This window comes from Anolis carolinensis, chromosome 6 (assembly GCF_035594765.1).
Source record: "Anolis carolinensis isolate JA03-04 chromosome 6, rAnoCar3.1.pri, whole genome shotgun sequence".
Taxonomy (NCBI): Eukaryota; Metazoa; Chordata; class Lepidosauria; order Squamata; family Dactyloidae; genus Anolis; species Anolis carolinensis.
In genome coordinates this window covers 110,047,107-110,072,524 of record NC_085846.1, presented here as the reverse complement: position 1 = coordinate 110,072,524, position 25,418 = coordinate 110,047,107, and the positions used below count along the sequence as shown (strand labels likewise).

Below are 25,418 nucleotides of genomic sequence, written 5' to 3'. Positions count from 1 at the left end.
TTTTTGGCTGGAGTTACAGCTGTTCCAACTTAAAAACAAATTCAACTTAAGAACAAACCAACAGAACCTATCTTGTTCGTAACTTGGGAACTGCCTGTATAGCCAAAACCTGCCTGCCTGCCTGCCTATCTAATCCAACATTAAGACATTAATTAAATTATACTCATGTCTGTATTTAACTCTAGATGCTTGAATGGGATTTTAGCCCCTACCTCAGCAGTTAACATCTTGAGAAAAATGTAAATAAAATGATTTTCTGACTTTGTCTTGTCTCGTTCATACATCATGATGGCGTCCAATCCAACACACACAATAAAGAGCATAGGCAGAAGATTCTAATTTTACTATGGCATTGAAAGTTGACTTTTCTTCATCAGGCATTCTTGTTATTTCATAAAAGGAATTCAAGATAGCAAAAACTACCGGTATGTTGAAAAATTCAGCCTTGAAAGTTGTTCCAAATTCAGTTGAAAAAAAGTGAATGTTGCTTTACAGAATGGACCAAGCGGGAGGTCTTACTGTGAATAACGGGGAGAAATCTGCAAAAATTATAAAGCTTTTGTGCTAATCGAATTCAGAAATTGCAATAAGGTGGCAACCACTCCACTCCAAATCTGAGAAATAACAGTAAGAACCTACCAGAAGTATGAATATTAGAAGCATAATTATTTTTAATCAGAGCAATTGCTAGAGTAGTGCCAAAGACATAAAAAATTAAGTGAAACAGTAAGGGAGAAAAAAAATCAACAAATGCATTAGAATAATAGAGGGAGTGAGAAATGCAGTATCTGATATACACAAGCATTCAGGAACCAAATGAGTAAGACTTTTAATATTCTTTTATCCCAAGGTCACTTTCGCCCAGTGGAATTTGCTTTGTTGGAACACTTAAAAGACTAGCTATATTTGCTTTCATGCATTCCTTTGATTGCTCTTAGGTTTTAATCCCACTTTCCTTCAAGCAATTGCAGTTGGCTAAAAAGGTTGCCCTCTCTCAAGGATCCTCCTAGCATTTCTATAGGGAAACTATACGTTTAAGGCTGAAGGGAAAGGTTGGGGGTCCCGCTGGCACCAAAATTGGATTGTGCTAACCCAAAACATGAATGTTTTGGGGAACTAATTTATGTCAAAACATACACATGCATGGCTTTGAATTGTGGCTTTCGAAAGTGGTTTAAACAATCATCTTGCTTGATGTGTTTTATCTTGTTTACATCATTTCAAAATAGGATTTAATGGCTTTACTCTGCTAAGGTTTTAAGCCATTGTATTGTACAGATCAAAAATTCTTGATCACCATGAGTTATTTAGTACTTAAGGACCCAGTAGTTTTCTCAGAAAGGATTAGAAAGCTCCTTGATTCTTGTAAGAAACAGTGTTGTAGCAGTTTGGGTATTGATCTAGCCCAGGCATGGGCAAACTTTGGCCCTCCAGGTGTTTTGGACTTCAACTCCCACAATTCCTAACAGCCTACCGGCTGTTAGGAATTGTGGGAGTTGAAGTCCAAAACACCTGGAGGGCCAAAGTTTGCCCATGCCTGGGCTAGTATGATGAAAACCACAATTCAGATCCCTGTTCACTCATGGGAACGGACTGGAAAACCTTCTGCAAGTCATACTCTCTCAGCCTCATAGGAAGGTAGTGGCAATCCCTTTGAAGAAACCTTGTTGAGAAAGCCCTTTGATAGTTTTACCTTAAGCAGTGGTGGATTGGGGACAAATGAGGCCATGTGCTAGTTAAGTTATGAAGCCTCTTACTTGGCCTTGAAAGAGATAGGCATACACTGCCTGCTTTGTGGCACACTCTAATAAACTATCAATTCTATCATTATGTCTGGAATAACTCAGAAACAAAACACTTTCAAATTTAGAATTGTACTACATTGGCAAAATTCATCATAAAAATGTTTTTTGGCAAGATGCCCCCCTCCCCCCAAGCCAATGGGGATTAAGTACACCTAAGCACAATGGCAAATCTGGCACTGATCTTAAGGTTGCCATAAGTCGGAAATGATTTGGAGGTATACAACAACATGATTCCTGTCCAATGTATTGTTGAAGGCTTTCATGGCCGGGATCACAGGGTTGTTGTATGTTTTCCGGGCTGTATAGTCATGTTCCAGAAGTATTCTCTCCTGACGTTTCGCCCACATCTATGGCAGGCATCCTCAGAGGTTGTGAGGTACCTGCCATAGATGTGGGCAAAACGTCAGGAGAGAATACTTCTGGAACATGGCCATACAGCCTGAAAAACATACAACAACCTTATGATTCTTGTCCGTTAAGTACAGCAGCATAATACAGGCTGAGAATCCCTTACCTATAATTCCAAAATCCAAAACACTCCAATATTGAGATTGTGATAGCTTTGCTTTCTGTTTATTCACAAGCTTTGTTTCATGCACAAAGTCGTTAAACGTATTGTGTATAAAAATGCCCTCAGGCTGTGTAAGGTATATAGGAAACATAACTGAACCCTGTGTTTAGAGCTTTGTGCCATCTTCAATACGCATCATTATGTATATACCAGTATTCCAAAATCTGGAAGAAAAATGTGAAATACGGAACACTTCTGGTCCCAAGCAGATAAAGGATATTCAGCCCATACCATGAAATGTATTGTGATGGTTTGAAAGACCATGGCCTCGAGTCTCTTGTTAGTCTGAACCACAATAGATCCATTGAATCAATGAGGGTTACGTATGTTATATACCGAGTTGCTATTGATTACATTGGTCTGTTCCGGTTTGGACTAAGAAATTTCAGCTTGTGTCTGAATCTTCAGTCTAGGCACACTGAAGCAGTCAAAGGACTAACATTTCAAAATCACTGGGGAAAATTGTTTCATTGTCAATGTGGGTGAGTTCTACAAGTCACTTAAGTATCAGATTTTAAATGTAAGGTGAACAGTTGATATGCTGGTCAAATGAACACTTGCTGTTTGGTTACAGCCAAACATTTTTGGTATGGGGACTTTAATAGATACTTGCAAGATGTCTGAATGAAGTTCACATGCCTTATCTCTTGATCTCAGACTGAGAATCAATCTGAAGATCAGGATACATGCTTTCACCATTAAAGGCTTCATTTCCTCCCTATTCTAGATGCATCATTACTGCATCCAGAACTCTTCTAGTGAGCTATTTTGGTGCTGATACTTCAAAGACCCTTTCAGGCATAGATAGTGTGGAACATTAAAGTGAGACCAACATGTTTGTCCTTGTCTTTGGTGCAACAGATAAGATTTTCAATGATATTTTATTGGATTTTACACAAAGCTTGTAGCTTTTCAATTACCAAGTATAATGCACTGTTTAAAAAAAGTGTGGGTGTTTTTGTTGTATTTTAAACCAGAAAGTCAAACATGTTAAGAAGCTCAGAAGACTATTGAGAAAGTAATAGTTCTAATATTTAGCCATTTAGAAGTGATTGTGGGGAAAATATGCCAGCATAGCAATGCTTTTCTTGGTGACCATATACTGTGGCTGCAACCATCTCCAAACAATAGTTTGTGTCATTTAATCAATCCCATATTTAAAAGCTAATTTTCATGGTTGTGTGATAAATTAATTTCTTTTCACGCGAATGTTAAGTATCTCTCTTGTTTTGTTACAATGGTAATAGGAATTTAATTAAGCGAATGCTTCAAATAGACCTCATTATTGATTCATCTCTTGACAATCACTTTTTGACCAGTCATAAGTCCAAAGCTGCAAGTGTAGCTACTCAAAAAAAAGTATATAGGAACATGGCAGTAATTCCACCCATAGTTAATTGGGATTTAGTGTCATTGCGCACATAACTTATTGCTGAGTAAATATGCACAGAGTTGTACTATGGCCCAGTTAAAAATGTATTTCAGAGTTCTGTAGCTTGTGAGTCATGGTTGAAATTAATAAGCTTGTCATAGTTTAGCTTCTATGCGGAATGTACATTTTTAATGCATAGTTATAATGAAAATGTCCCTGTCAGGTTTTCACTACTTCGGAGGCAATTAACTGTTTACAAGTCAAGCATTTTAGAACACAGATGCTTCTCATGTGCTCACTCATTGCCAAGATGTTTAAGTTGCTTGTGATCAGTGTTGATAAAGCTATTGGCTTTCTCTGTCCAATTTTACTATGATTCCTTCCCTGTTTATGTCATTTTCCACTTATGACAACCCTAAGACAAACATCATGGGGATTTCTGGGAATGATTGTTCAAAAGAGGGTTACCTTTGCTTTCCTTTGAGGCTGAGAAAGTGTGACTTGCCCAATGTCATCCAGATTTAATAGTCTGACAGCACGTTACACTGACAGCAAATCAAGCTTTAGGAAGAACACTACCTAAGCTGTGGGTATTTTTTGTTGGCATTATAAACCTTCCCAAGTGATTTATGATTTCCATGCATTTCGCTTCCAAACATTTCTCTTCTGAAAGGTCTACCTAATTAATTTTAAATTATGAATTTTAAATGTACATTCAATTTGTCTTACTCTTGATACTATGCATTTTAATATATTATTTTATGACATTGTGTTATATCTGAGTGTTGTATCAAACCTGGAGAATAGAGACAGCTAAGACATTTATCATCATCATCACCTCTCCCAGCAGGCCCCAGTCACTTTCAATCATGAATTTTAAACTCATGTCTTGTGTTTTAATGTTTATTCTATGTATTTTAATATGTATTTTATGGAATGTTTAAGATGATTGTGTGTTAACCATGTTGTAACGTACCTTGAGCCACAAGGAGCTCTGGGTAAGAAATAAAATAATAATACTGTATGTTATCAAAGGCTTTCATGGCCAGAATCACCGGGTTGTTGTGAGTTTTCTGGGCTGTATTGCCATGTGCCAAAAGCATTCTGTCCTGATGTTTCACTTGCATAAAAGACAAAAACAGAGGATGCCTTCAGGCAACAACAGCAAGGCTACCTGTATGCAAATAGTATACCCATACTGATTGACTTTGCAGTTTCATGACTACTCAATGCTAATCAAGCTTGCTAATTGCAATGTTCACACTTGCTCCAAACAGACAAGGGTTCTTTTCTCCCCCCTGGACATTCCACAGATACACACACTCCACTTGCCTCATTTCCAACAAACCTCTGAGGATGCCTGGCACAGATGAAGGTGAAACATCAGGAGAGAATGCTTCTAGAACATGGCCATACAACCTGGAAAACTCACAGCAACCCAATAATATATCAATAATAACAGGTTGACTTTTAAATAATTCCTGCTAAAGTAATAAACTGGAGCCCCTGATGGTGCAGCATAAGCACTGAGCTGTTGAACTTGTAGGCTGAAAGGTCACAGATTTGAATTCAGGGAGTGGAGTGAGCACCTGATGTTAGCCCCAGCTTCTGACAACCTAGCAGTTTGAAAACATGCAAATGTGAGTAGATCAATAGGTACTACTCCGGTGGAAAGGTAACAGCACTCTATGCAGTCATGCCAGCCACATGATCTTAGAGGTGTCTACGGACAACGCCGGCTCTTCGGCTTAGAAATGGAGATGAGCACCAACCCACAGAATCCAACACGACTGGACTTAATGTCAGGGGAAAAACTTTACCTTTACAACTTATAAACTATATTTCATGCACGTACTCTTTTGCCGGGGTTCCCTTTACACTTCTAAACCTATCATAAACATCCTGCGACTTGAGCCGGAGGCGCCTGGTGCATCTCTTGAAGTGGGTTGCAGGCCATGAAAGCCACTTAAGTTTTAATAAGATGCCACTACCGTGTTTCCCTGAAAATAAGACAGTGTCTTATATTAATTTTTGCTCCCAAAGATGCTCTAGGTCTTATTTTCAGGGGATGTCTTATTTTTCCATGAAGAAGAATTCACATTTATTGTTGAACAAAAAAAATGAACATTTATTATATACTGTACCGTAGTTATCATAAACCAGCATAACCAGACAAACTGTGAATCCTATCAAGAATTTCTTGTTACGACCAATATTTCCATGTACAACACTTTATGGTACAGTAGAGTCTCACTTATCCAAGCTAAACGGGCTGGCAGAAGCTTGGATAAGTAAATATCTTGGATAATAAGGAGGGATTAAGGAAAAGCCTATTAAACATCAAATTAGGTTATGATTTTACAAATTAAGCACCAAAACATCCTGTTATACAACAAATTTGATAGAAAAAGTAGTTCAATACACAGTAATGTTATGTTGTAATTACTGTATTTACGAATTTAGCACCAAAATATCATGATATATTGAAAACATTGACTACAAAAATGGCTTGGATTATCCAGAGGCTTGGATAAGCGAGGCTTGGATAAGTAAGACTCTACTGTACTAATATTTCCATGTACAACACTTTATGGTGCGTACATTTACCGATCCTGCATGCTCTGGTGTTCTCTTTGGTGGGCATGCTTCCAAACAAAAACTTTGCTAGGTCTTACTTTCGGGGAGGGCTTATATTTAGCAATTCAGCAAAACCTCTACTAGGTCTTATTTTCTGGGGATGTCTTATTTTAGGGGAAACAGGGTAGATGAGGCATGGGCAAACTTCAGCCCTCCAGGTGTTTTGGACTTCAAATCCCACCATTCGTAACAGCCTAACAGGAATTGTGGGCGCTAGAGTCCAAAATACCTGGAGGGCGAAGTTTGCCCATGCCTGCTGCCTGCCCTAGATCCTTTATTGTAATGTGTTGGAAGTTCAAGCTTCCCTTTTCCTCAGCAAAGCAGCGTGTTCCCTCTTGCAAACCCACCCTTTCCCATTACCATCTCCTTCCCTGTTTAGATGACTGCTGCGTTTCCAGGCTGCTGAATGCCAAACGACTCTTTAAAAAGAGTGAATGTGAACCTGCTTACAGGACACAGGGGACCTCTGAGCCTGAGCCGCCTCCGTTTCCATGCGCCTCCGGCTCCGGCGCCAAAAAAAGAAAACGGCAGGAGGAGCAGCAACGTTTTCCTCTTCCCACCGTTATCTAGCTGGTGGCGTGACCGGATTGGGAAATGAAATGCAGCTTTGTTTCGGGGGAGAGATGGCTTTTGAATGGCAGAGAGGGAAGGAAGGCGCTCACACAGCGCCTGTGCGCAAAACGTGTGAATGGGATGCGCACGCAGCGAGCCCCCCTGCGAAGGGCCACAGGTTGAGCACCCACTAGGGAAGGGGAAGCAAGAGAGGAGGCCAAGGGCTCTCTCGTGGCCCGGATCTTTGCGTCTGGGCGCATCCTCCGGAAATGCATCCCCAAAGAGGCTTCCTGGGCGAAGTGGAAGTGGCAAGCGCAATGTTATCATTGTGTTGTTCAAGGCTTTCATGGCCGGGATCACTGGGTTGCTGGGAGTTTCCCAGGATGTATGACCATGTTCCAGCAGCATTCCCTCCTGAAGTTTCGCCCACATCTATAGCAGGCATCCTCAGAGGTTATAAGGTATATTGCAAACTAGGACAAGGGAGGTTGATATACCTGCAGAATAATGTCCAGGGTGGGAAAAAGAACTCTTGTCTGTTGGAGGCGAGTGTGAATGTTGCAATTAATCACCTTGATTAGCACTGAAATACCTTGCAGCTTCAAAGCCTGGCTGATTCCTGCCTGGCAAATCCTTTGTTGGGAGGTGTTAATTGGCACTGATTCTTTCATGTCTGGAATTCCCCTGTTTTCAGAGTGTTGTTCTTTATTTACTATCCCGATTTTAGAGTTTTTTTTTAAATACTGGTAGCCAGATCTTTTTCATTTTCATGGTTTCCTCCTTTCTGTTGACACTTCTGTGGACAAGTCTACATAGGGACCCCCAAATGCAGCATGCCCAAACCCAAATCAAGGAACATGAAAGGCACGGCAGACTAACTCAACCAAAGTTAGCCATGCTGCTGCTGCTCAGTCACATAATCTTTTCCGACTCTTTGTGAATTCATGGACCAGTCCACACCAGAGCTCCCTGTCGGCCATCACCACCCCAGTTCCTTCAAGGTCGAGCCAGTCACTTCAAGGATACCGTCCATCCATCTCACCCTTGGTCGGCCTCTCTTCCTTTTTCCTTCCATTTTCCCCAGCATCGTGATATTTTCCAAGCTTTCCTGTCTCCTCATGATGTGGCCAAAATACTTCAGCTTTGCCTCTAATATCCTTCCCTCCAGTGAGCAGCCGGGCATTATTTCCTGGAGGATGGACTGGTTGGATCTTCTTGCAGTCCAAGGCACTCTCAGGATTTTTCTCCAGCACCAGAGTTCAAAAGCATCTATCTTCCTTCGTTCAGCCTCCCTTATGGTCCAGCTCTCGCAACCATAAGTTACTATGGGGAATACCATTGCTTTGACTATGCGGACCTTCGTTGTCAGTGTGATGTCTCTGCTCTTCACTATTTATCAAGATTGGCCATTGCTCTCCTCCCAAGAAGCAGACGTCTTCTGATTTCCTGGCTGCAGTCTGCATCTGCAGTGATCTTCATGCCTAGAAGTTAGCCATAGCAGAGCACTTGATGAACCAACCTGGACACAGCATATTATTTGAGAACACAGAAATGCTGGAACACTCTTAACAACCACCATGTCAGACTACACAGAGAAGCCATTGAAATCCACAAGCATGTGGACAATTTCAACAGAAAGGAGAGAACCATGAAAATGAACAAAATCTGGCTACAAGTTTTTTAAAAAACTCAAAATCAGGACAGTCATGCCGGCCACATAACCTGGAGGTGTCTATGGACAACACCGGCTCTTTGGCTTAGAAATGGAGATGAGCACCAACCCCCAGAGTCGATCACGACTGGACTTAACGTCAGGAGAAACCTTTACCTTTTTAAATAAAGAACAACACTCAGAAAACAGGGAAATTCCAGTCAGGAAACAATCAGGGCCAGGTAATCACCTCCCAACAAAAGATTCCCCCGGAAGGAAGCAGCCAGGCCTTGGAGCTGCAAGGCTTTTCAATGCTAATCTACAGACTCACTAAGAAAATCTAACAAATGCTACCTTCAGCAAAGGACAAGAGGGATCTTCTCACTTCTGCAGGAGTCTACCATATACCATGCAGCTGTGGACAAGAGAACATAGGGACCACCAAACACAGCATTGCCCAAACACGAGTCAAAGAACATGAAAGGCACTGCAGACTAAGTCAACCAGAGAAGTCAGCCACAGCAGAGCACTTGATGAACCAACCTGGACACAGTATATTATTTGAGAAAACAGAAATGCTCGAGCACTCCAACAACTATCATGTCAGACTGCACAGAGAAGCCATTGAAATCCACAAGTAGGTGGACAACTTCAACAGAAAGGAAGAAACCATGAAAATGAACAAAATCTGGCTCCCAGTTTTAAAAAATCTCAAAAATCAGAACAGTAAATAAGAAGCAACACTCTGAAAACAGAGGAGTTTCCAGACATGAATCAATCAGGGGCAGCTAACTTTCATGAAATGAGAAAAAGCTCTTTTTGAGGGGTGGGGATCAGTATATTAACCAGCTGGCCTGAAACCTCTGACAAGCACCTGAAAGGATGTACAAAAAAGCCTTGAATGGATTCTAGCTTGATTTTCTGTTTGCTTTTTAAAAATATGTTTTTAAGATGTTTTTAAATTGTTGATTTTAGCCGGTTCTTGTAAGCCACCCCGAACCCCAGGGGAGTGGCGGCATATAAGTTTGAAATATAAATAAATAAATAAATAACGACTCTGGGCAAAGAATGCCCCCCAGGCAGGAAGAAGCCAGGAGATGAAGCTATTCAATGCTAATTAAGGTGATTAATTATAACATTCACACTGGCCTTCAACTGACAAGAGTTCTTCTCTCACCCTGGACTTTCCACAGATATCCAAACCCCACTTGGCTAGTTTTCAACAAACCTCACAACCTCTGAGGATGCCTGCCACAGATGTGGGCGAAACGTCAGGAGAGAATGCTTCTGGAACATGGCCAGACAGCCTGAAAAACTCACAGCAACCCAGGTGGGAATGTATCTATTTCTTCTCTCCTCTCTGTTTCTGCTCTCATTCTGATTGGTAGTGTAGAACGGATACTTTTCTACTGCAAACCTTTACTTTGCCTTTGTTTCTTCCATCTTAGTATGGAGGGTATGTGCTGTGTGCAACCACTGACTGCATTGGGAAGCTGATGAACAAACCCAACCTACAAACTATCTACAGACCCACTAAGAAAATCCAATAAATGCTACATTCAGCAAAGGACAAGAGGGATCCTCTCACTTTTACAGGAGTCTACCATATATACCATGCAGCTGTGGACAAGTCTACATAGGGACCACCAAACACAACATCCAAACACAAATCAAGGAACAGGCAAGGCCATGCTAATCAAGGTGATTAATGGATGGCCATCTGTCGGGGGTGCTTTGAATGAGATTTTCCTGCTCCTTGCAGGGGGCTGGACTGGATGGCCTGTAAGGTCTCTTCCAACTCTACGATTCTATGATTCTAATTACAACATTCACACTGGCCTCCAACAGACAAGAGTTCTTTCTCCCACCCTGGACCTTACACAGATATATAAACCTCCCTTGTCCGAGTTTCCAACAGACCTCACAACCTCTGAAGATGCCTGCCACAGATGTGGGCGAAACGTCAGGAGAGAATGCTTCTGGAACATGGCCAGACAGCCTGAAAAACTCACAGCAACCCATCCTGGACTTTCCACAGATATCCAAACCCCACTTGTCCGAGTTTCCAACAGACCTCACAGCCTCTGAAGATGCCTGCCACGGATGTGGGTGAAACGTCAGGAGAGAATGCTTCTGGAACATGGCCAGACAGCCCGGAAAACTCACAGCAGCGCAGTGATTCAGGCCTTGAAAGCCTTCGACAACACACAGGGAAAGGCTTGGGAGAGAAAGGGATCCAGGAAGAGTTTGGAGATGGAAGGAAGGATGGAGAGGGGAGGATGCTGCGCGAAATCCCTCCCCATTTTCCCCTTTCTTTCGGAAGCAGCTGATTCCGATGCAGGCTCCAACCAGTGCCGCCATGGAAACGCCACCGGGTGTCCCATAGTAACCCGTAACAACGGCGTTATTGATAGCCAGCCTTTGCCTGCCCTCCCTCCTCCTTGTTTGCAGCAGGCGCGGGTCCTATTCGCTGGGGGGAGGAGAACAAGGCCGGGAAGGAAACGCCCCTCGGAATCAAGGGGATCCGAAATGCCTCTCCAATGAAGCCCAGCCTTTTATTTAGGGGGCTGGGTTGCACAGAGAGAGAGGGGGGCGTTATTTATCCCAGGGCGGAGACCGCATCCATGTGACAGCACTGTGGAATGAATACCGCCCGACTGCCAGGGGTCACGGCTATGGGATCCTGGGAGATGTAGTTTCACAAGGGGATGCTGGTGCATCAAACTACAACACCCAGGATCTCTTAGCATTCAGACATGGCAGTCAAGGTGATGCCAAACCGCAGTGTGGAGCAGGCATGGGCCAACTTGGGTTCTCGCTCCAGGTGTTTTGGACTTCAACTCCCACCATTCCTCACAGCCTCAGGCCCCTTCCTTTTCCCCCTCAGCCGCTTAAGCGGCTGAGGGGGAAAAGGAAGGGGCCTGAGGCTGTGAGGAATGGTGGGAGTTGAAGTCCAAAACACCTAGAAGGCTGAAGTTTGCCCATGCCTGGTGTAGAAGCTCCACCACTCAGCCTTTGCAACCTGTTCTGGGTCTCCTTGGGGCGACTTAACCTTGAGAAAAGCCAAGGACACGCCCTGGAGACCCTTCATCCAAACTTGAGGTCCATCTCACCCCAAACCTTGTCACCACAACAACAGCAGCAGCGGTGGTGGTGGTGGTTCCTTGCCATCTCGGGTTTGTGGGAACGAGAGGAGGGAGGCTCGGAGACGCTGCTCTTCTTCTTCTTCTTCCCCTGATTTGAAAACCGATTGAGACGCTTCCCTCCCTTTGACTGCAAGGATGAATGAGGAGCTGGAAATTATGATTTCTGTGGTTGTTTTCTTTCCAAAGGGGCGTTGAGCTTGAAAAGAAACAGAAAAGAAAACATCCCAACTCTCCCCCTCCTTCCTCCCTGCGCTTCCCGTCTCTCGCTCTCTCTCTCTCTCTCTCTCTCTCTCTCTCCCCCCCTCTTTTTTTTCCGCCGCTTCCCCACGAATAAACACATCTCCTCGCAAGTGTAAAAAGCCCGCTTCCTGGCGAAAGTGGCCAAGACGGTGGATTATTAAGTAGTAAAGCCTCCATGGGCCAAGGGAGCGGCGGCGAAGGCGAGTGGCTCCTTCCCGGCTCCTCATCCGCGCCGTCCTTCTCCTCTTCCTCTTCCTCCTCCTCTCCTCCTTCTCCTGCTCGTCAAAATGAAGGAAAAGGCCATGATCAAAACGGCAAAAATGCAAGGGAACATGATGGTAAGTGGCAAGTGCTGCTGTGCTGTGGGTGCCACCGCCTCTGCCTCCAGAAACAACTCCTGGGGCGTCTTTTTTTTTTTTTTGGAGGGTTGATTCGATTTTCTCGGAGGGGGAGGCGGGATCCGGGTAGACATTTCCCAGGATCTCCCCCTCCCTTTCTCAATGGGGTCTTCTTACTTAAGGGGGGGGGGGTCTCCTCCCTCTCCTTTGGGGGGTGGATCTCCTTCTCTTCTCCCCTCCCGACAATTGGGTCCCTGTCACTTTTGAAGCCCCGGTTGTGGGAGAAAAAAGCGAGGCTCCTGTGCTTAGTGGAAGGAGACAGAGCTGAAGTTGAACCCTCGGATTTGCCGACACTTTATTTCTCTCTCCCCTCCCCCTAAGCCCCCAATTATTTGTACTTTGACGGGCGTACTATTTGGCTGTTTGGCTCGCCCCAGGTTTCAAGATGTCTGGAGGAGAATAGGATGAATTTGGGGAGACCAAAGGACCTCCCCTCCCTTTGGCAAACTTTGGCAACTTGGCGCCTGATGGTGGATGGGAGGCACGGGGTCTCCTTCCCCCTCCTCCCTCCTCCCTCCCGCTTCTTCCAGCCAACCCTTCTCCTTCCTCATCCAGCTGTGCAGGGCTGCATACTTTTATTTTTAAGCCACCAAATTCGGGAATCTCTCCGCCAGAGACTGGATGCCATCTTGGGCTGGTGGAGACGCATTCGTGTTGTCCTCTTGCTTCGCTTTTCTGGGGTCGGTGGGCGAGGAGGAACGGTCTCTAGGTGTTGAGTCGGGCGCTTCTTGGGTTGGAATTGGAAGCAATCAGGATGCGATTCTAGTCTGATCGAGAGGGGAGATTCTCGCCCTTGGGGCGCTTTGGTTGCCTTGAACTAGGCACAATATATACCCAAAGGTGTTTAGGTTTCTCTGCTATTAACTTAATCAACTTAATAAAAAGCCTTTGCTGCTGCTCAGTCGTTTAGTCGTCTCCGACTCTTGGTGACCTTTACAAGAAAGGAAACCTCACCTGTTGGTAGCTTTTCCTTTTTCAGGGTCCTTGTGATCTTGCATGTCTAATGAATGGCCAGGGCACCTGGATGGACAGGACAGGGGAGGTAGAGAAATTCACCTTGTCTCTTTAAGTATTTTAAAACAGACATGCAAAACAATATACCTCACAACCTCTGAGGATGCCTGTCACAGATGTGGGTGAAACATCAGGAGAGAATGCTTCTGGAACATGGCCAGACAGCCCGGAAAACTCACAACAACCCCAAACAAAACAGCCAGGCTAGCACCCACAATGTCCACCTTCTGCAGGGACCTCAAAACCGGGATGTTCAGTGTGCGTTTGATAATGGTTAGCCCCCTCTCCATGACTTCAATCTTAGAATGAACTCAGCACTTTACCCCAGCCCTGGACCTATAACCTGCTTTTTGCACAAGCCCATGGTCTGCCCTCTCTAATTTCTGATCTTGCCCACCTTATTCCTGGTTCTGGTTATTGAGGATTGTTTTGATTCACTTTAATGTTATTTTTATACTCTGCTGTTTTTAATTGTTATATGTTTATTATGTTTTTTAAATGTCTTTTTAGTTGGTAAACTTTGTTGTATGTACTGGGTTTGGTCCCTCCTGTAAGTGGCCTGAGTCTCTTCAGAGAGATGGTGGCGGGATATAAAAAATTAAGTTACATTATTATTATTATTATTATTATTATTATTATTATTATTATTATTATTAAGTATCCAGTGTCTTCTCATCCTTGGTGACTCACTGCCTTCTTCCTTTGCTGTGGAAAAGCCTTGGCAGGATCACGATTTTTCTCTTCCTTCTCCTCCCACCTCAAAAAGAATCACAATATAGTTTTCTCATCCAAAAGGTGAGGTGTTATGGGCCCTGCGGCTTGAACCAAGTGGATTGGAAAGAAACCTTGAGCAAATGCTTTAAGCATGGAAGGAAGGTGATGTGACTGTGGCCACCTTCCTTGTGTGAATCCTTCTCTTGTGGAAGTTTTCATATCATGGAGGTATTTCCCTTCCTCCTCCTCCTCTAGTTGCTGCTGGAAAGGTCACTGTAGCTCATTTGCCTTGGTTATGACTACAAGCACACTGGGCCACTTGGGATTATTATAGCCTAGTTAGCATGCATTGTGTCAGAGTATTAATACATATATGTGTGTGTGTGTTTCCAACCATTATATTTTGATGTTCTCTACAGTGGGGAGGAAGGGGTTTCAAAAGAAATGCTTTTAAAAGAAATGTGTGTTATTCTTCCTTGCAAGGCTTGAAAAGGGAAAAGAAATGTTTCTGTAAGTATTGTTGGGGTAGCACAGATCTCTGCACTTGATTCTAGGTCACAGTGAATGAACTAACAACCTAGCAAGAGGAAAAAGTGGTTGGATTGATTTTCTGTTGAAATTGGTGCTAAAACTGGCTGATATCCACAGAACTCCATTAATTCCACAGTTGTCTACTTTGAAGTCTTGTGCAGGTCAGAGTCTGTTTTGCTTGCCTCGCCCTTAGTGGGGATCTACTTTGCTGGGATTTTTTTAGACTTCAAAATTCCCACCCGGTTATAAAGGTTGCTCTTAATCTGGGCTTCTTTTGGCTTTTGAAAGTGAATTTTGATTAGAAGAAACAGGATTATGAAAAAGAAAAGTATCACAAGCAGGAGTGATTTAGAGGTTGTGCTTGTCTTGGCTTTTGAGGAGAGTTGGTATTTATCTAGCCATGACAGACTGTACCTTGGTGTGCTACTATATGTATTGGTGTAATACCTTTCTTTGGGGATATTAAAAATATTCCATGATCTTTCAGTCAGCCTAATCAATGGATTGGCTGACTCTAATAGAAATACTGGTTTTTTTTTTCTTACTACCAACATACATATCTTTGGTTTAAATGTTACTATTTTTAAAGAAATTATTAATTGACAGGTATCTGTGAGTTTTCCAGGTTGTAAGGCCATGTTCCAGAAGCATTTTCTCCTGATGCTTTGCCCACATATATGGCAGGCATCCTCAGAGATCTGTGAGGTCTGTTGGAAACTAGGCAAGTGAGGTTTATATGACTTTGGAAGGTCTAGATTGGGAGAAAAAAATTCTTGTCTGTTTGAACCAAGTGTGAATGCTGCATTTGGCCACACTGATTAGTATTTGACAATTAAATTGCAAGTTGTAAAAATAAACCTAGCACTGTTGACATTTATTTGGTTGATTGTACCATTTAATTTTAAAAGGATTTAAGATATCGTCACTGTTGATAAATATTAACATTTCCAAAGTACATTTTTTTATCTTCTTGACTGTAAATGTTTCATACTTTTGCAGCTTACTCACAGTTTTTTCTTTAAAAAAAACCAACAAGAGTAATTTACTATACTAAATAATACTAGGTCTCTTTCAAGACTATACAGTTTAAAATAAATGAAATAGTTTTATTTCATGTAGTAGTACGATTATCTTGAAAACGTTCTGAGAATCTGCTGGAACCTGTCTATAAATCCTGCTCTGATTGAGAGCATTTAGCCTTCTCTATACCATTGCGGGAGTTAATTATACATATTATTCCTTTCAAAAGTCTTAGGTATGTTTCTTTCACTCATGAATGCACATTTACCTGCTAATTGCAGAAGGCTACAAGTCATTCAAAGTGTTTCATGGATGATATTCCTTCAAATACTTTCAGAAAAGGTTAACATTCTGACAACTAGCTAAGTACATATTGATTTTCTTTCTCTCATTGAAAACTTCTTGTTAAATTGAACCATTTCATTCTTAAGAGTGTATGAGGCACTCTGTAAAAACACAGCTTTTGCTTTTGTTATGGATACTTTTCACCGTGTTTCGAGCATTTTATACTTTTTGATATTAATTCTTAATAAGTCATGGTTTGAGGAAAAAACAGTCTGTGTGAATTACACACACAAACATATACACAAAATAGTACATCTATTCTTGCCTTTGGAATACACTCCCACAGGTATACATTGTTTCACCTGGAAAAGCACCTGCTTTTACTGTGTTGAATTCTCCCTCATTTATCATCCTCGGAGAGGGAATTTCATAAAGATTGCAGAGCTCTCAGTTCATTCGTTTAGCAAAATGCTTCAGTACATGACCATAAGTTTGCCTTCGTGTAATCAATTACTTTTAAAAATAAACTCTCATAGGCATAAACCCCATTAGTCTGAACTAACATCAATTGGATTTACCCACATAGCAATTTACTATTCAACAATTGATTCAGTAGGTTTGTTTTATTAACTCAGTGATTCTCAACCTTTAGGGACCACCTTGACCAGGGACCACTCTCCAACATTAGTAGCAAAAGGGTTACAAATCAGTTTTAGTCAACTTTAGGTTGATTTTGATTATTTATGGTGCTGATTCAGAAAATTGCATTGGATAGACCACATCAGCTGTAGTTTCTGATACAGAACATATGCCATCCAGTAGTTGCCATCTTCTCGCCCACAGAAAACCATATTTAATAATCTAGAACTGATGTGGTCTGTCCAATGCAATTTTCTGAATAAGTATCCTAAACAAGCCCAGGAACAGGTTTAAAAATGAAGACACCAAGGTGTCCCCCCCCCCCCCCCCCACTTCCAGGCACAACATGGAACGGCTCCACTCAAGGGGAGGGAGGAGAAACAGCAGTCAGGGGGCTTATTGATCGTGGGTAGTCAGCCTCTCCCCTCCTGACATCCCTGTCGTCTCGGCACTATAAGAGGGTTTTGTGAGACCCGTCGCTTTTGTTGCAACGGTGTAGTAATGGTGAGCCCACAGACCATGTTTCAGTTCTTGGGGACCACTGGTGGTCCATGGACCACAAGTTGGGAACCACTGCATTAACCAATGGGATTCTAGTTATATGCTTCCAATAGAGGACATAATCAGCATATTGACTTTACATATCACAATTTGTTGTGCTACATAAAATGATTTTTTTGGTGGTAGAAACCTTATTCAGTTTTGGACCTCAAGAAATTTATAGGTCATACTTTCCAAGCAAAGACTCACCTAAGTATGGAAGTTATTTCAGAACAGAAACTTAAAATCCAATATATAGTTTTCACTTTGAGTGAGTTTACTTTAATTAATGGCACTGGATGCAAGGAACACAGTTTGTGTTCTTGTTTTTGTGCCCAGTTTGTGAAAAATATAGATTTTTGTAGGGCTGGAATATCCAAAACGTACCAGATCCTACCAGATTTTGGAAGCTAAAGATTAGATCAATCCTGGTTAGTACTTGGATCGTAGTCTGTTCAGAGGAAGTAAAGGGCAAATCCACCTCTGGATATTCCTTGCCTTAAAAACTATGGAATTTTTGGAGTTGACAGAAGGTCCACACACATACTTCTGTGAATGTGTGGAAGGAGAAAGTAAAACGATTCCTTTAATATTAGTTTCGCAAGTGTGGGATATTTCCTTCCTTCCCCTCATAGTTTTTGTGTAGGTTTTTTTTTATTCATTCAGTTCTGACTCTTCGTGACCTCATGGACCAGTCCACACCAGAACTCCCTGTCGGCCATGACCACCCCCAGTTCCTTCAAGGTTGAGCCAGTCACTTCAAGGATACTGTCCATCCATCTTGCCCTTGGCCGACCCCTCTTTCTTTTTCCTTCAATTTTCCCCAGCATCATTGTCTTCTCCAAACTTTCCTGTCTTCTCATGATGTGGCCAAAGTACTTCATCTTTTCCTCTAATATCCTTCCCTCCAGTGAGCAGTTGGGCATTATTTTCTGTAGGATGGACTGGTTGAACTGTCTCATGGTCCAAGGCCCTCTCAGGATTTTCCAATATCACTGTTCAAAAGCATCTATCTTCCTTCTCTCAGCCTTCCTTATGGTCCAGCTCTCACATCCATAGCTTACTATGGGGAATACCATTGCTTTCACTATGCGGACCTTCATTGCCAGTGTGATGTCTCTCCTCTTCACGATTTTGTCAAGGTTGGTCATGGCTCTCCTCCCAAGAAATAAGCGTCTTCTGATTTCCTAGCTGCAGTCTGCATCTGCAGTCATCTTCCCACCTAGAAATACAAAGTCTGTCACTGCCTCCACGTTTTCTCCCTCTATTTGCCAGTTATCAATCAGTCCAGTTGCCATAATCTTGGGTTTTTTTATGTTGAACTTGCAACCTGGCTTTTGTACTTTCTTCTTTCACCTTGGTTATAAGGCTCCACAGCTCCTCCTCGCCATTAAAGTAGTATCATCTGCAGATCTAAGGTTGTTAATGTTTCTTCCAGCAATTTTAACTCCAGCCTTGGATTCATCAAGCCCCGCACGTTGTATGATGTTGACTAGGTAGGGTGAGAGAATACAGCCCTGCCATACTCCTTTCCCAAACTTGAATCAGTCTATTGTTCAGGGGTCTGTTCTTACTGTTGCTACTTGGGACACACACACACACACACACACACACTCCACTTTTCCTCCAGTGAACTCAAGTTTGCATATAGGGATCACGCATTTACAGTTTGTGTTCTCAGTTCAACCTTGAAAATGGGCTGAGAAATAGCGGCTAGCTCAGGCATGGGCAAACCTAGGCCCTCTGGGTGTTTTGGACCTCGACTCAAGCATTATCATTAAGGTGGGCCTTCAATTCAGAGTTCTCCAGTGCTCTACCTACTATATCACATTGTTTCAAAGCCTAGTTATGATTATGATTCAGTCATGGCTTTGTTGTGGATTACAAAATAAGGGAGAACTTTGGAAAAGATATATAGCTGAATGGCCTCGTGAGAAGCACCATGTATTTTTAAAACTTTCAGAAGTTCTAAAACTTTCAAAAAACTCAAGAACAAGGGCAGCTGATATTTAGACTTTTTAATTATAGAAGACACTAGAAGTGTTCTGGAGGTTTTTCACTTACGATATACGGCTGGGATTTCGTCTCTCTTTGTCATCACAAGAGAAGTGAATATTCTGTACTGAAGAAGTAGGATCTGGCTAGGAGATTCCCCTGTGAATTCATGTTCAATTTGCCATCTTCCCTGGAATGGATGAATAGCTGAATCTCCTGTAACATTGTCCTTTCTCTTTAATCTCAATAAATCTAGTGAATAATTCTTCACTTACTTCATTTTCATAATCTTTTAAATATTTAAAAGTCAGCATTTTTCCTCTGCTGCTGTCGCTTTCATATAAGCCAAATGTTATCTTTCCCTTTGAGATCATTTATTCAGATTTGTCAATATGATGGTCTTCCTTTAGCTTCAGTGCTGTGTTATGTAAGAATAAGGCCTTGATGATCAAGCAATGGAATGGAATGTTCCTGTGGGTGAAACTTCTTTTCATGCCTTTGTATTTTTCATTTGATAGCCTTGCTAAGTACTTTGAGTGGGCTTTCAACTTACTGCCATTTCATATTTTGTTTGATACATTTGGTGGAAAAGAAGAATATATTTGTGTGTGTGTGTTTGTGTGTGTGTGTGTGTGTGTATATATATATATATATAGTTTCAATTTAATATGCTTTTTAGACCTGTGAGGCCTTTATGTTCACATCAAGCACCTGAATCTGAATATATGTTTCCTTGTATAGCTGCAAAAAAAAGGAGGAGCTGGCTATGATTCATGTAGTAAGTTGAATATTAGAGGAGACACCTTTTTGCAAATCAATGAGCTATATTTCCGAAAAGGTACAATAGTACCGAAATTTATGCAGTTGTATCCACTTGTAATGAGCTGTAAACGTGGCATATAAATGGAGAATGCTTTTACTGAAGTGAAACAGCCTTAATTGAGGTCAGAATTTAGTTTAACTTTCTCTGTCGCATTCATTAAAGGTATCTTTCAAACTCTGAGCTGGAGGCATGGCGATTGTTCTTCTCTCTTCCAAGACAATTCTAGGCTACCATTGCCTTGATTTCCAACCTGACTTCTGATAGCACAAAAAGTTATCTTGGTTTTTGCTGTCCATATTGTCTTGGTTAATAACACAGGCAGCCCAAGTAATGAACAAGATAGGTTCTTAAGCTGAATCTGTATGTAAGTTGGAAATGATACATTTTTTTAAGTGTAACTCCAGCCAAAAATGTTTATATCTTGTAGCTTTGGATAGTTAACACCCCTGTGATCTCAGAATTTCCCTTCCCAGAGGCAGCTTTATCTCGCTTACTCTTGTCTCACCCCTATTCTTAACTATGTGTCATTTGTAAGTCAAATGTTTGTAATTCGGGGACTGCTTGTGTTATGAATAACTTTTCAATAACTTGAAAGCATAAGTTCCTTTTATTGCAATTTTCCAGTATGATACAGGATAGCCGAACTTTTACACAAAGAACAACATTGGTCATACAGACATAAGGATTGTATCTAACTACATTGAATCCACAAACAACCTACAGTTATGTTGACTAACAAAGGGGAATTACATTTTTATTCAGTATTCACATTACACATACACATTTATTCATCCTCATTCATCCAAATATTACCATATCCTTTCTCCCTCCTTGGAGAAGCATCTGCTTAGGCCAGACCCTGCTTTCCCTGCAGCCTACCAACACACAGTTCCAAAACTTCCAAAATGCACCCTTCCTAATTGGTGTTGGTAAATGTGAGGAGCCTTGTGTTGACTTCTTTCTTAACATAAGAAGGAACATAACTTTCCTTCTTTAAGTTTCCTTAACTTAAAGACCCATTGTCTTTGATAATGTAAGCATTTTGTTGTCACCAAAAAAATCACCAGGTCATCAATGTCAACAGTTAATCATTGTCTCTGGTTATCAGTGTCAGCAGTTAAGCATCTTTTAATTAGAGTCCATGAATGTAGTTGGTTTCCAGGCCTCAATATTTTAGAATTGGGTTTTCAGCCCAGTTAGGCCCCATTCATACTCCTTTCATACAATTCCATTCAAATCATACATCATATTTATCCGTGACATCTGTATAGGACAAGTAGGACAGTTTACCAATTCTTGTTATTGCATTTGCAGTGCTTCTGTCCATAATACAGCTATAGTAGAGATTTTCTGTGATGGTTCTGCAATACTTATAAGTAGTCATTTAATAATTACAGACAGATTCATGGAACTATACAACAGCATAACCATAAACCTTTAATACAGACTGAGATCCCTTAAATGGAATTCTGAAATACTCCAAAATCCCAAATTGTCCTCATGGCTGGCTGAGATAGTAACACCTTTGCTTTCTGTCAGTTAAATGAACATGTGTTAAACTCAAGTCCTGTGTGCAGAACCTGGCCCACCATGTCATTTTATGTGGCCCTCCAGATGTTGGATTACAACTTCTGTATTCCTCATCATTTTACATCATGATTGGAACTGATGGGAATTGTGATACAGTAATATCTGGAAGGCTGCAGTTTGTTCTGTTTTGCCAGGATAATGGGATTTGAATTTAGATACAAGGGTTGTGGATAGGATGCCTGATGTTACAATGTCTAACCTTTCCTCAGTGTCAGAGTCACTAGTGCTATTGCATTGCAATTCCTGTTATCCCCAGTCCGCATGGTAAATAATCAGAAGTGATGTGAGTTGTCATTCAATAACATTTGGAGATTCAAATTGGGTAAAATCTAAAGAGCACTGATGGCTATATAATATATATATATATATATGTGGCCCTCTGTATCCACAGATTCTTCATAAGGCTGAAGTCACCTTTGGTTTAAAGTACTGTATACAAATTTTGTTTAATGCACAAAATTAATTTAAAAATATTGTTCAATATTTCATTCAGGCTGTATGTATAAGGTTTATATGAAGCATAAATACACACTTACGCTTCATATACACCTTACAGCATATTTAGACATGGGCCCCATCTCCAGGATCTCATTATGTATTTATGTACAAATGCAAGTATTCCAAAAATGGAACCTCATCTGGCATTAAGCATTTTGGATAAGGGATTCTCAGCCTATATAGGAAAGCACTTGAATCTCCATATGTGGTCATATGAATTTATCTCCCTTTCTGTGGTAATTTGCCTTGAATGTGTTTGCAAACTATTGTCTGAGTGTATACTTGTATGTATTGATTCATTTACTTTCAGTGAATCTATGAAGCATTTTTTTTAACAACAAACCCAGCTTGGTTGTGGTTACCAGCAAATTACTCACATTTACATTTACACTTTATATTTACAAATGCACATTTGGGTTTGTTATCTTTTCTGTTGGTTAGCAATATATAGGATGAATAGGCGCATCACTTAATGACTTTCTATAGGATGGTTACCTTGGTGCCTTTCTGGAAATGCACTTCACCATTGTTTCTTTACAGCATCCCTTAGGTTTCCCATAAGAGATAAAGCAACCACGGCTTCCCATGTGTGGGTTTTATATTGCTTTCCCCCTCCTTTGCCAGAAATGAAAACCTAATTATGAGAGTGTGAAAAATGTTTTTCCTAATGCTTTCTTATAACGCACTCTGGAAGCTGAAAATTATTTTTGCGAGAACATGGTTTGAAGCAAAAGCCTTTGTAGAGTAGAACTGTTTCCTCCCACCAACTATGTAGACTCATTCAATTAAAATAATAATGTTTTGTGGGAAAAGGCTGGCAAAATGTTTCATTGTCATTGGGAGTTTTAAAATACCTAGTCTTAAATCTGGAAGTGTTGGAAATTGCTTAGACTCTGTTTTCAGTGCAAGGCTTAATAAGCCACTCTTGTTTAGTAGTGTGTCACTTCTAGATAACCAGAAAAAATGACACTTTGTTAACATTTCAAGAGTTCTTCCAGGACTCTGTATATTAACTGGCTCTTCACAAATGCCAACCAAACAACAACAAGCAGAAACAACAACAAAAGAAGCCAACAAATGATGGAAGTGACTATTTTGTTATGGGTTAGAAAGATACTTAAAAGCATCAGATCCCAATTGACCTTGGAAGCTAAAACAAGGTTAGCTCTGGTTTAAATTTGGATTATTATTATTATTATTATTATTATTATTATTATTATTTACTTTTATCTCAGGGTTGTTGTATGTTTTTCGGGCTGTATGTCCATGTTCCAGAAGTATTATCTCCTAACGTTTCGCCCACATCTATGGCAGGCATCCTCAGAGGTTGTGAGTTATCCCACAAATGGGATTCAAAGCGGCGTACATAAGACTACAAACAAGTACATAATACAAAACCTCTCATCCCACAACCCAACATGTGGACAATAAATCATCACATTATGTAAATCCAAATTACATAGATACAATTATGCATAAAACACATATATCATTATCAGTTTTAAACTCTAGACTGCTGGGCACTGAAGTTATCCTAACATATTAAAACATAGCTGAACATTGACAGATTGCCAATGAATACTAGGTGCTGGAAGCTATATTTCAAAGAAAGCAATTGGCAAAACGAATTCCCTGTCTTAAGAAACCTTGTGAAGTTCATGGGGCCACCATAGGTTGACAGGTGACTTGAAGGCACTCCCATAAAACATCACCAGAATATCGCTATTTCTAAAGCTTCCTCCAAGTAAATGAAAAAAAGTGCAAGATTCATATGCATTTCTTATTTTGAAGGGATTTGACACCTAGGTTTGGTTTTCTTTCATTCGGAAGCAACTGATCAAATTGTTAGAACACACAAATTATATTGGCTACATTTTTTTGGCAGAGAAGAAGGTCTGTCAGCTGCTCAGAACAAATGTTCTGCCTCCTGTGAACATGTGTTTACTATCTCTTGGTAGGAAGAAATACTATGGAATTCCTTCATTTGTACTCCCAAACAATAGTGAAGACATGAGGTACTTGTGTTTACACTGAAGTATTTTGAAATTCCTGTGGTGTCGGAAAATACCCTAGAAGTCACCCTGGGCAAAGTGTCCATTTGTACTATATAGATTAGTGTTATGCATATTCATAACATATTCATAACATGGGTTGTCATGCTAATACTTATGGGAATTGAATTGTGCGAGGATTTCATACAAATAGTGCTGGATACTTGAATGCTCTCTCCGACTGGTGCCTATGATAGTGAATTGGACTTAAACGTGGTAGAAGTGTTGCAAGTTGTCTGAAGCCCCATCTACATTGTCACATAATGCAATTAGAAACTGCAATATGTGATAATCAGTGCAGACTCATATAGTCAGTGAGTCAGGTCCCATGTACACCTGTTTGAAACTGCATTATGTGGTCAGTGTGGATTCATATAATGCAGTTCTATGTTTTTAATACTAACAATGTTTAATACTGTTTAAGTATTTGTGTATTTTAAATTGTATTTTAATGCTTTTAATGTTAGCCACTTTGAGTCTCCTTATGGAGAGAAAAAGCAGGATGCAACAAACGTAATTTTTTTGGAGTCGCAGTGGCATAATGGGTTAAAACCTTGTGCTGGCTGAACTGCTGATCTGAAGGTTGGGTTGCTGACATGAAGGTTGATGGTGCAAATCTGTGAGACAGGGTAAGCTTCCGTCTGTCAGCTCTAGCTTGTGGGGACATGAGAGAAACCTCCCAGCTAATACATCCAGGCATCCCCTGGGCAATGTCCCTGTAGATAGCCAATTCTATCACACCAGAAGTGTAAGTCACTTCTGGCATGATAAAAGAAAATGTAATAATAATAATAATAATAATAATAATAATAATAATAATAATAATAATAATATAGCAGTGTAGATGAGGCCTTGGTTGTTCATGCTGAGAGGATGTGCTTATCCTTGTATGATTGAGGGCACAGCTACACTGTAGAATTAATCCAGTATGACCCCACTTTAGCTACTATGGCTCAGTGCTATGGAATCATAGGAGTTGTAGTTTTACAAGGTCACCTTGCCAAACCACAACTCCCATAACTCCATAGCATTGAGATCCATGAAAGTTAAAGTGGTGTCAAACTGCATTGATTTTGCAGTGTAGATGCACCCTATTTGAGGATGCAATCACTAATGGCAGTTACCTCTGCTTCATTTGAGGAGGTAAGACTATGAATCACCACAGCTGGATGACCAGCTTTATTGGCATCAGCCTGCAACTGAAATTTAAGAAGAAAATCCATCACAGACACAATAGCCTAATGCTAATCTGTCCATCTGTGTTCAACATTTAGTGAGTGCATCTACTTAGGTAATAGTCATGTTCTGAGAGGGTCCTTAGGTCAGAATTTATCCTTCTCAGAGCT

At 41.0% G+C, this 25,418-nt stretch overlaps 1 protein-coding gene across 2 annotated transcripts in view; it reads left to right on the top strand.

Annotated features, from left to right (window-relative positions):
* dpp6 (dipeptidyl peptidase like 6) overlaps positions 1 to 25,418 on the top strand; it is a 557,184-nt gene that overhangs the window by 55,475 nt on the left and 476,291 nt on the right. The window contains exon 1 of one of the 2 annotated variants that reach the window (XM_062984639.1): positions 11,632 to 12,312. The exons of the other annotated variant lie outside the window; for it this stretch is intronic. Within the exon in view, the coding sequence (XP_062840709.1) occupies positions 12,262 to 12,312 (51 nt within the window). The 5' untranslated portion in view covers positions 11,632 to 12,261. Of the gene's footprint in view, positions 1 to 11,631; positions 12,313 to 25,418 lie in introns of those variants that run through there. 2 annotated transcript variants of the gene reach the window in all.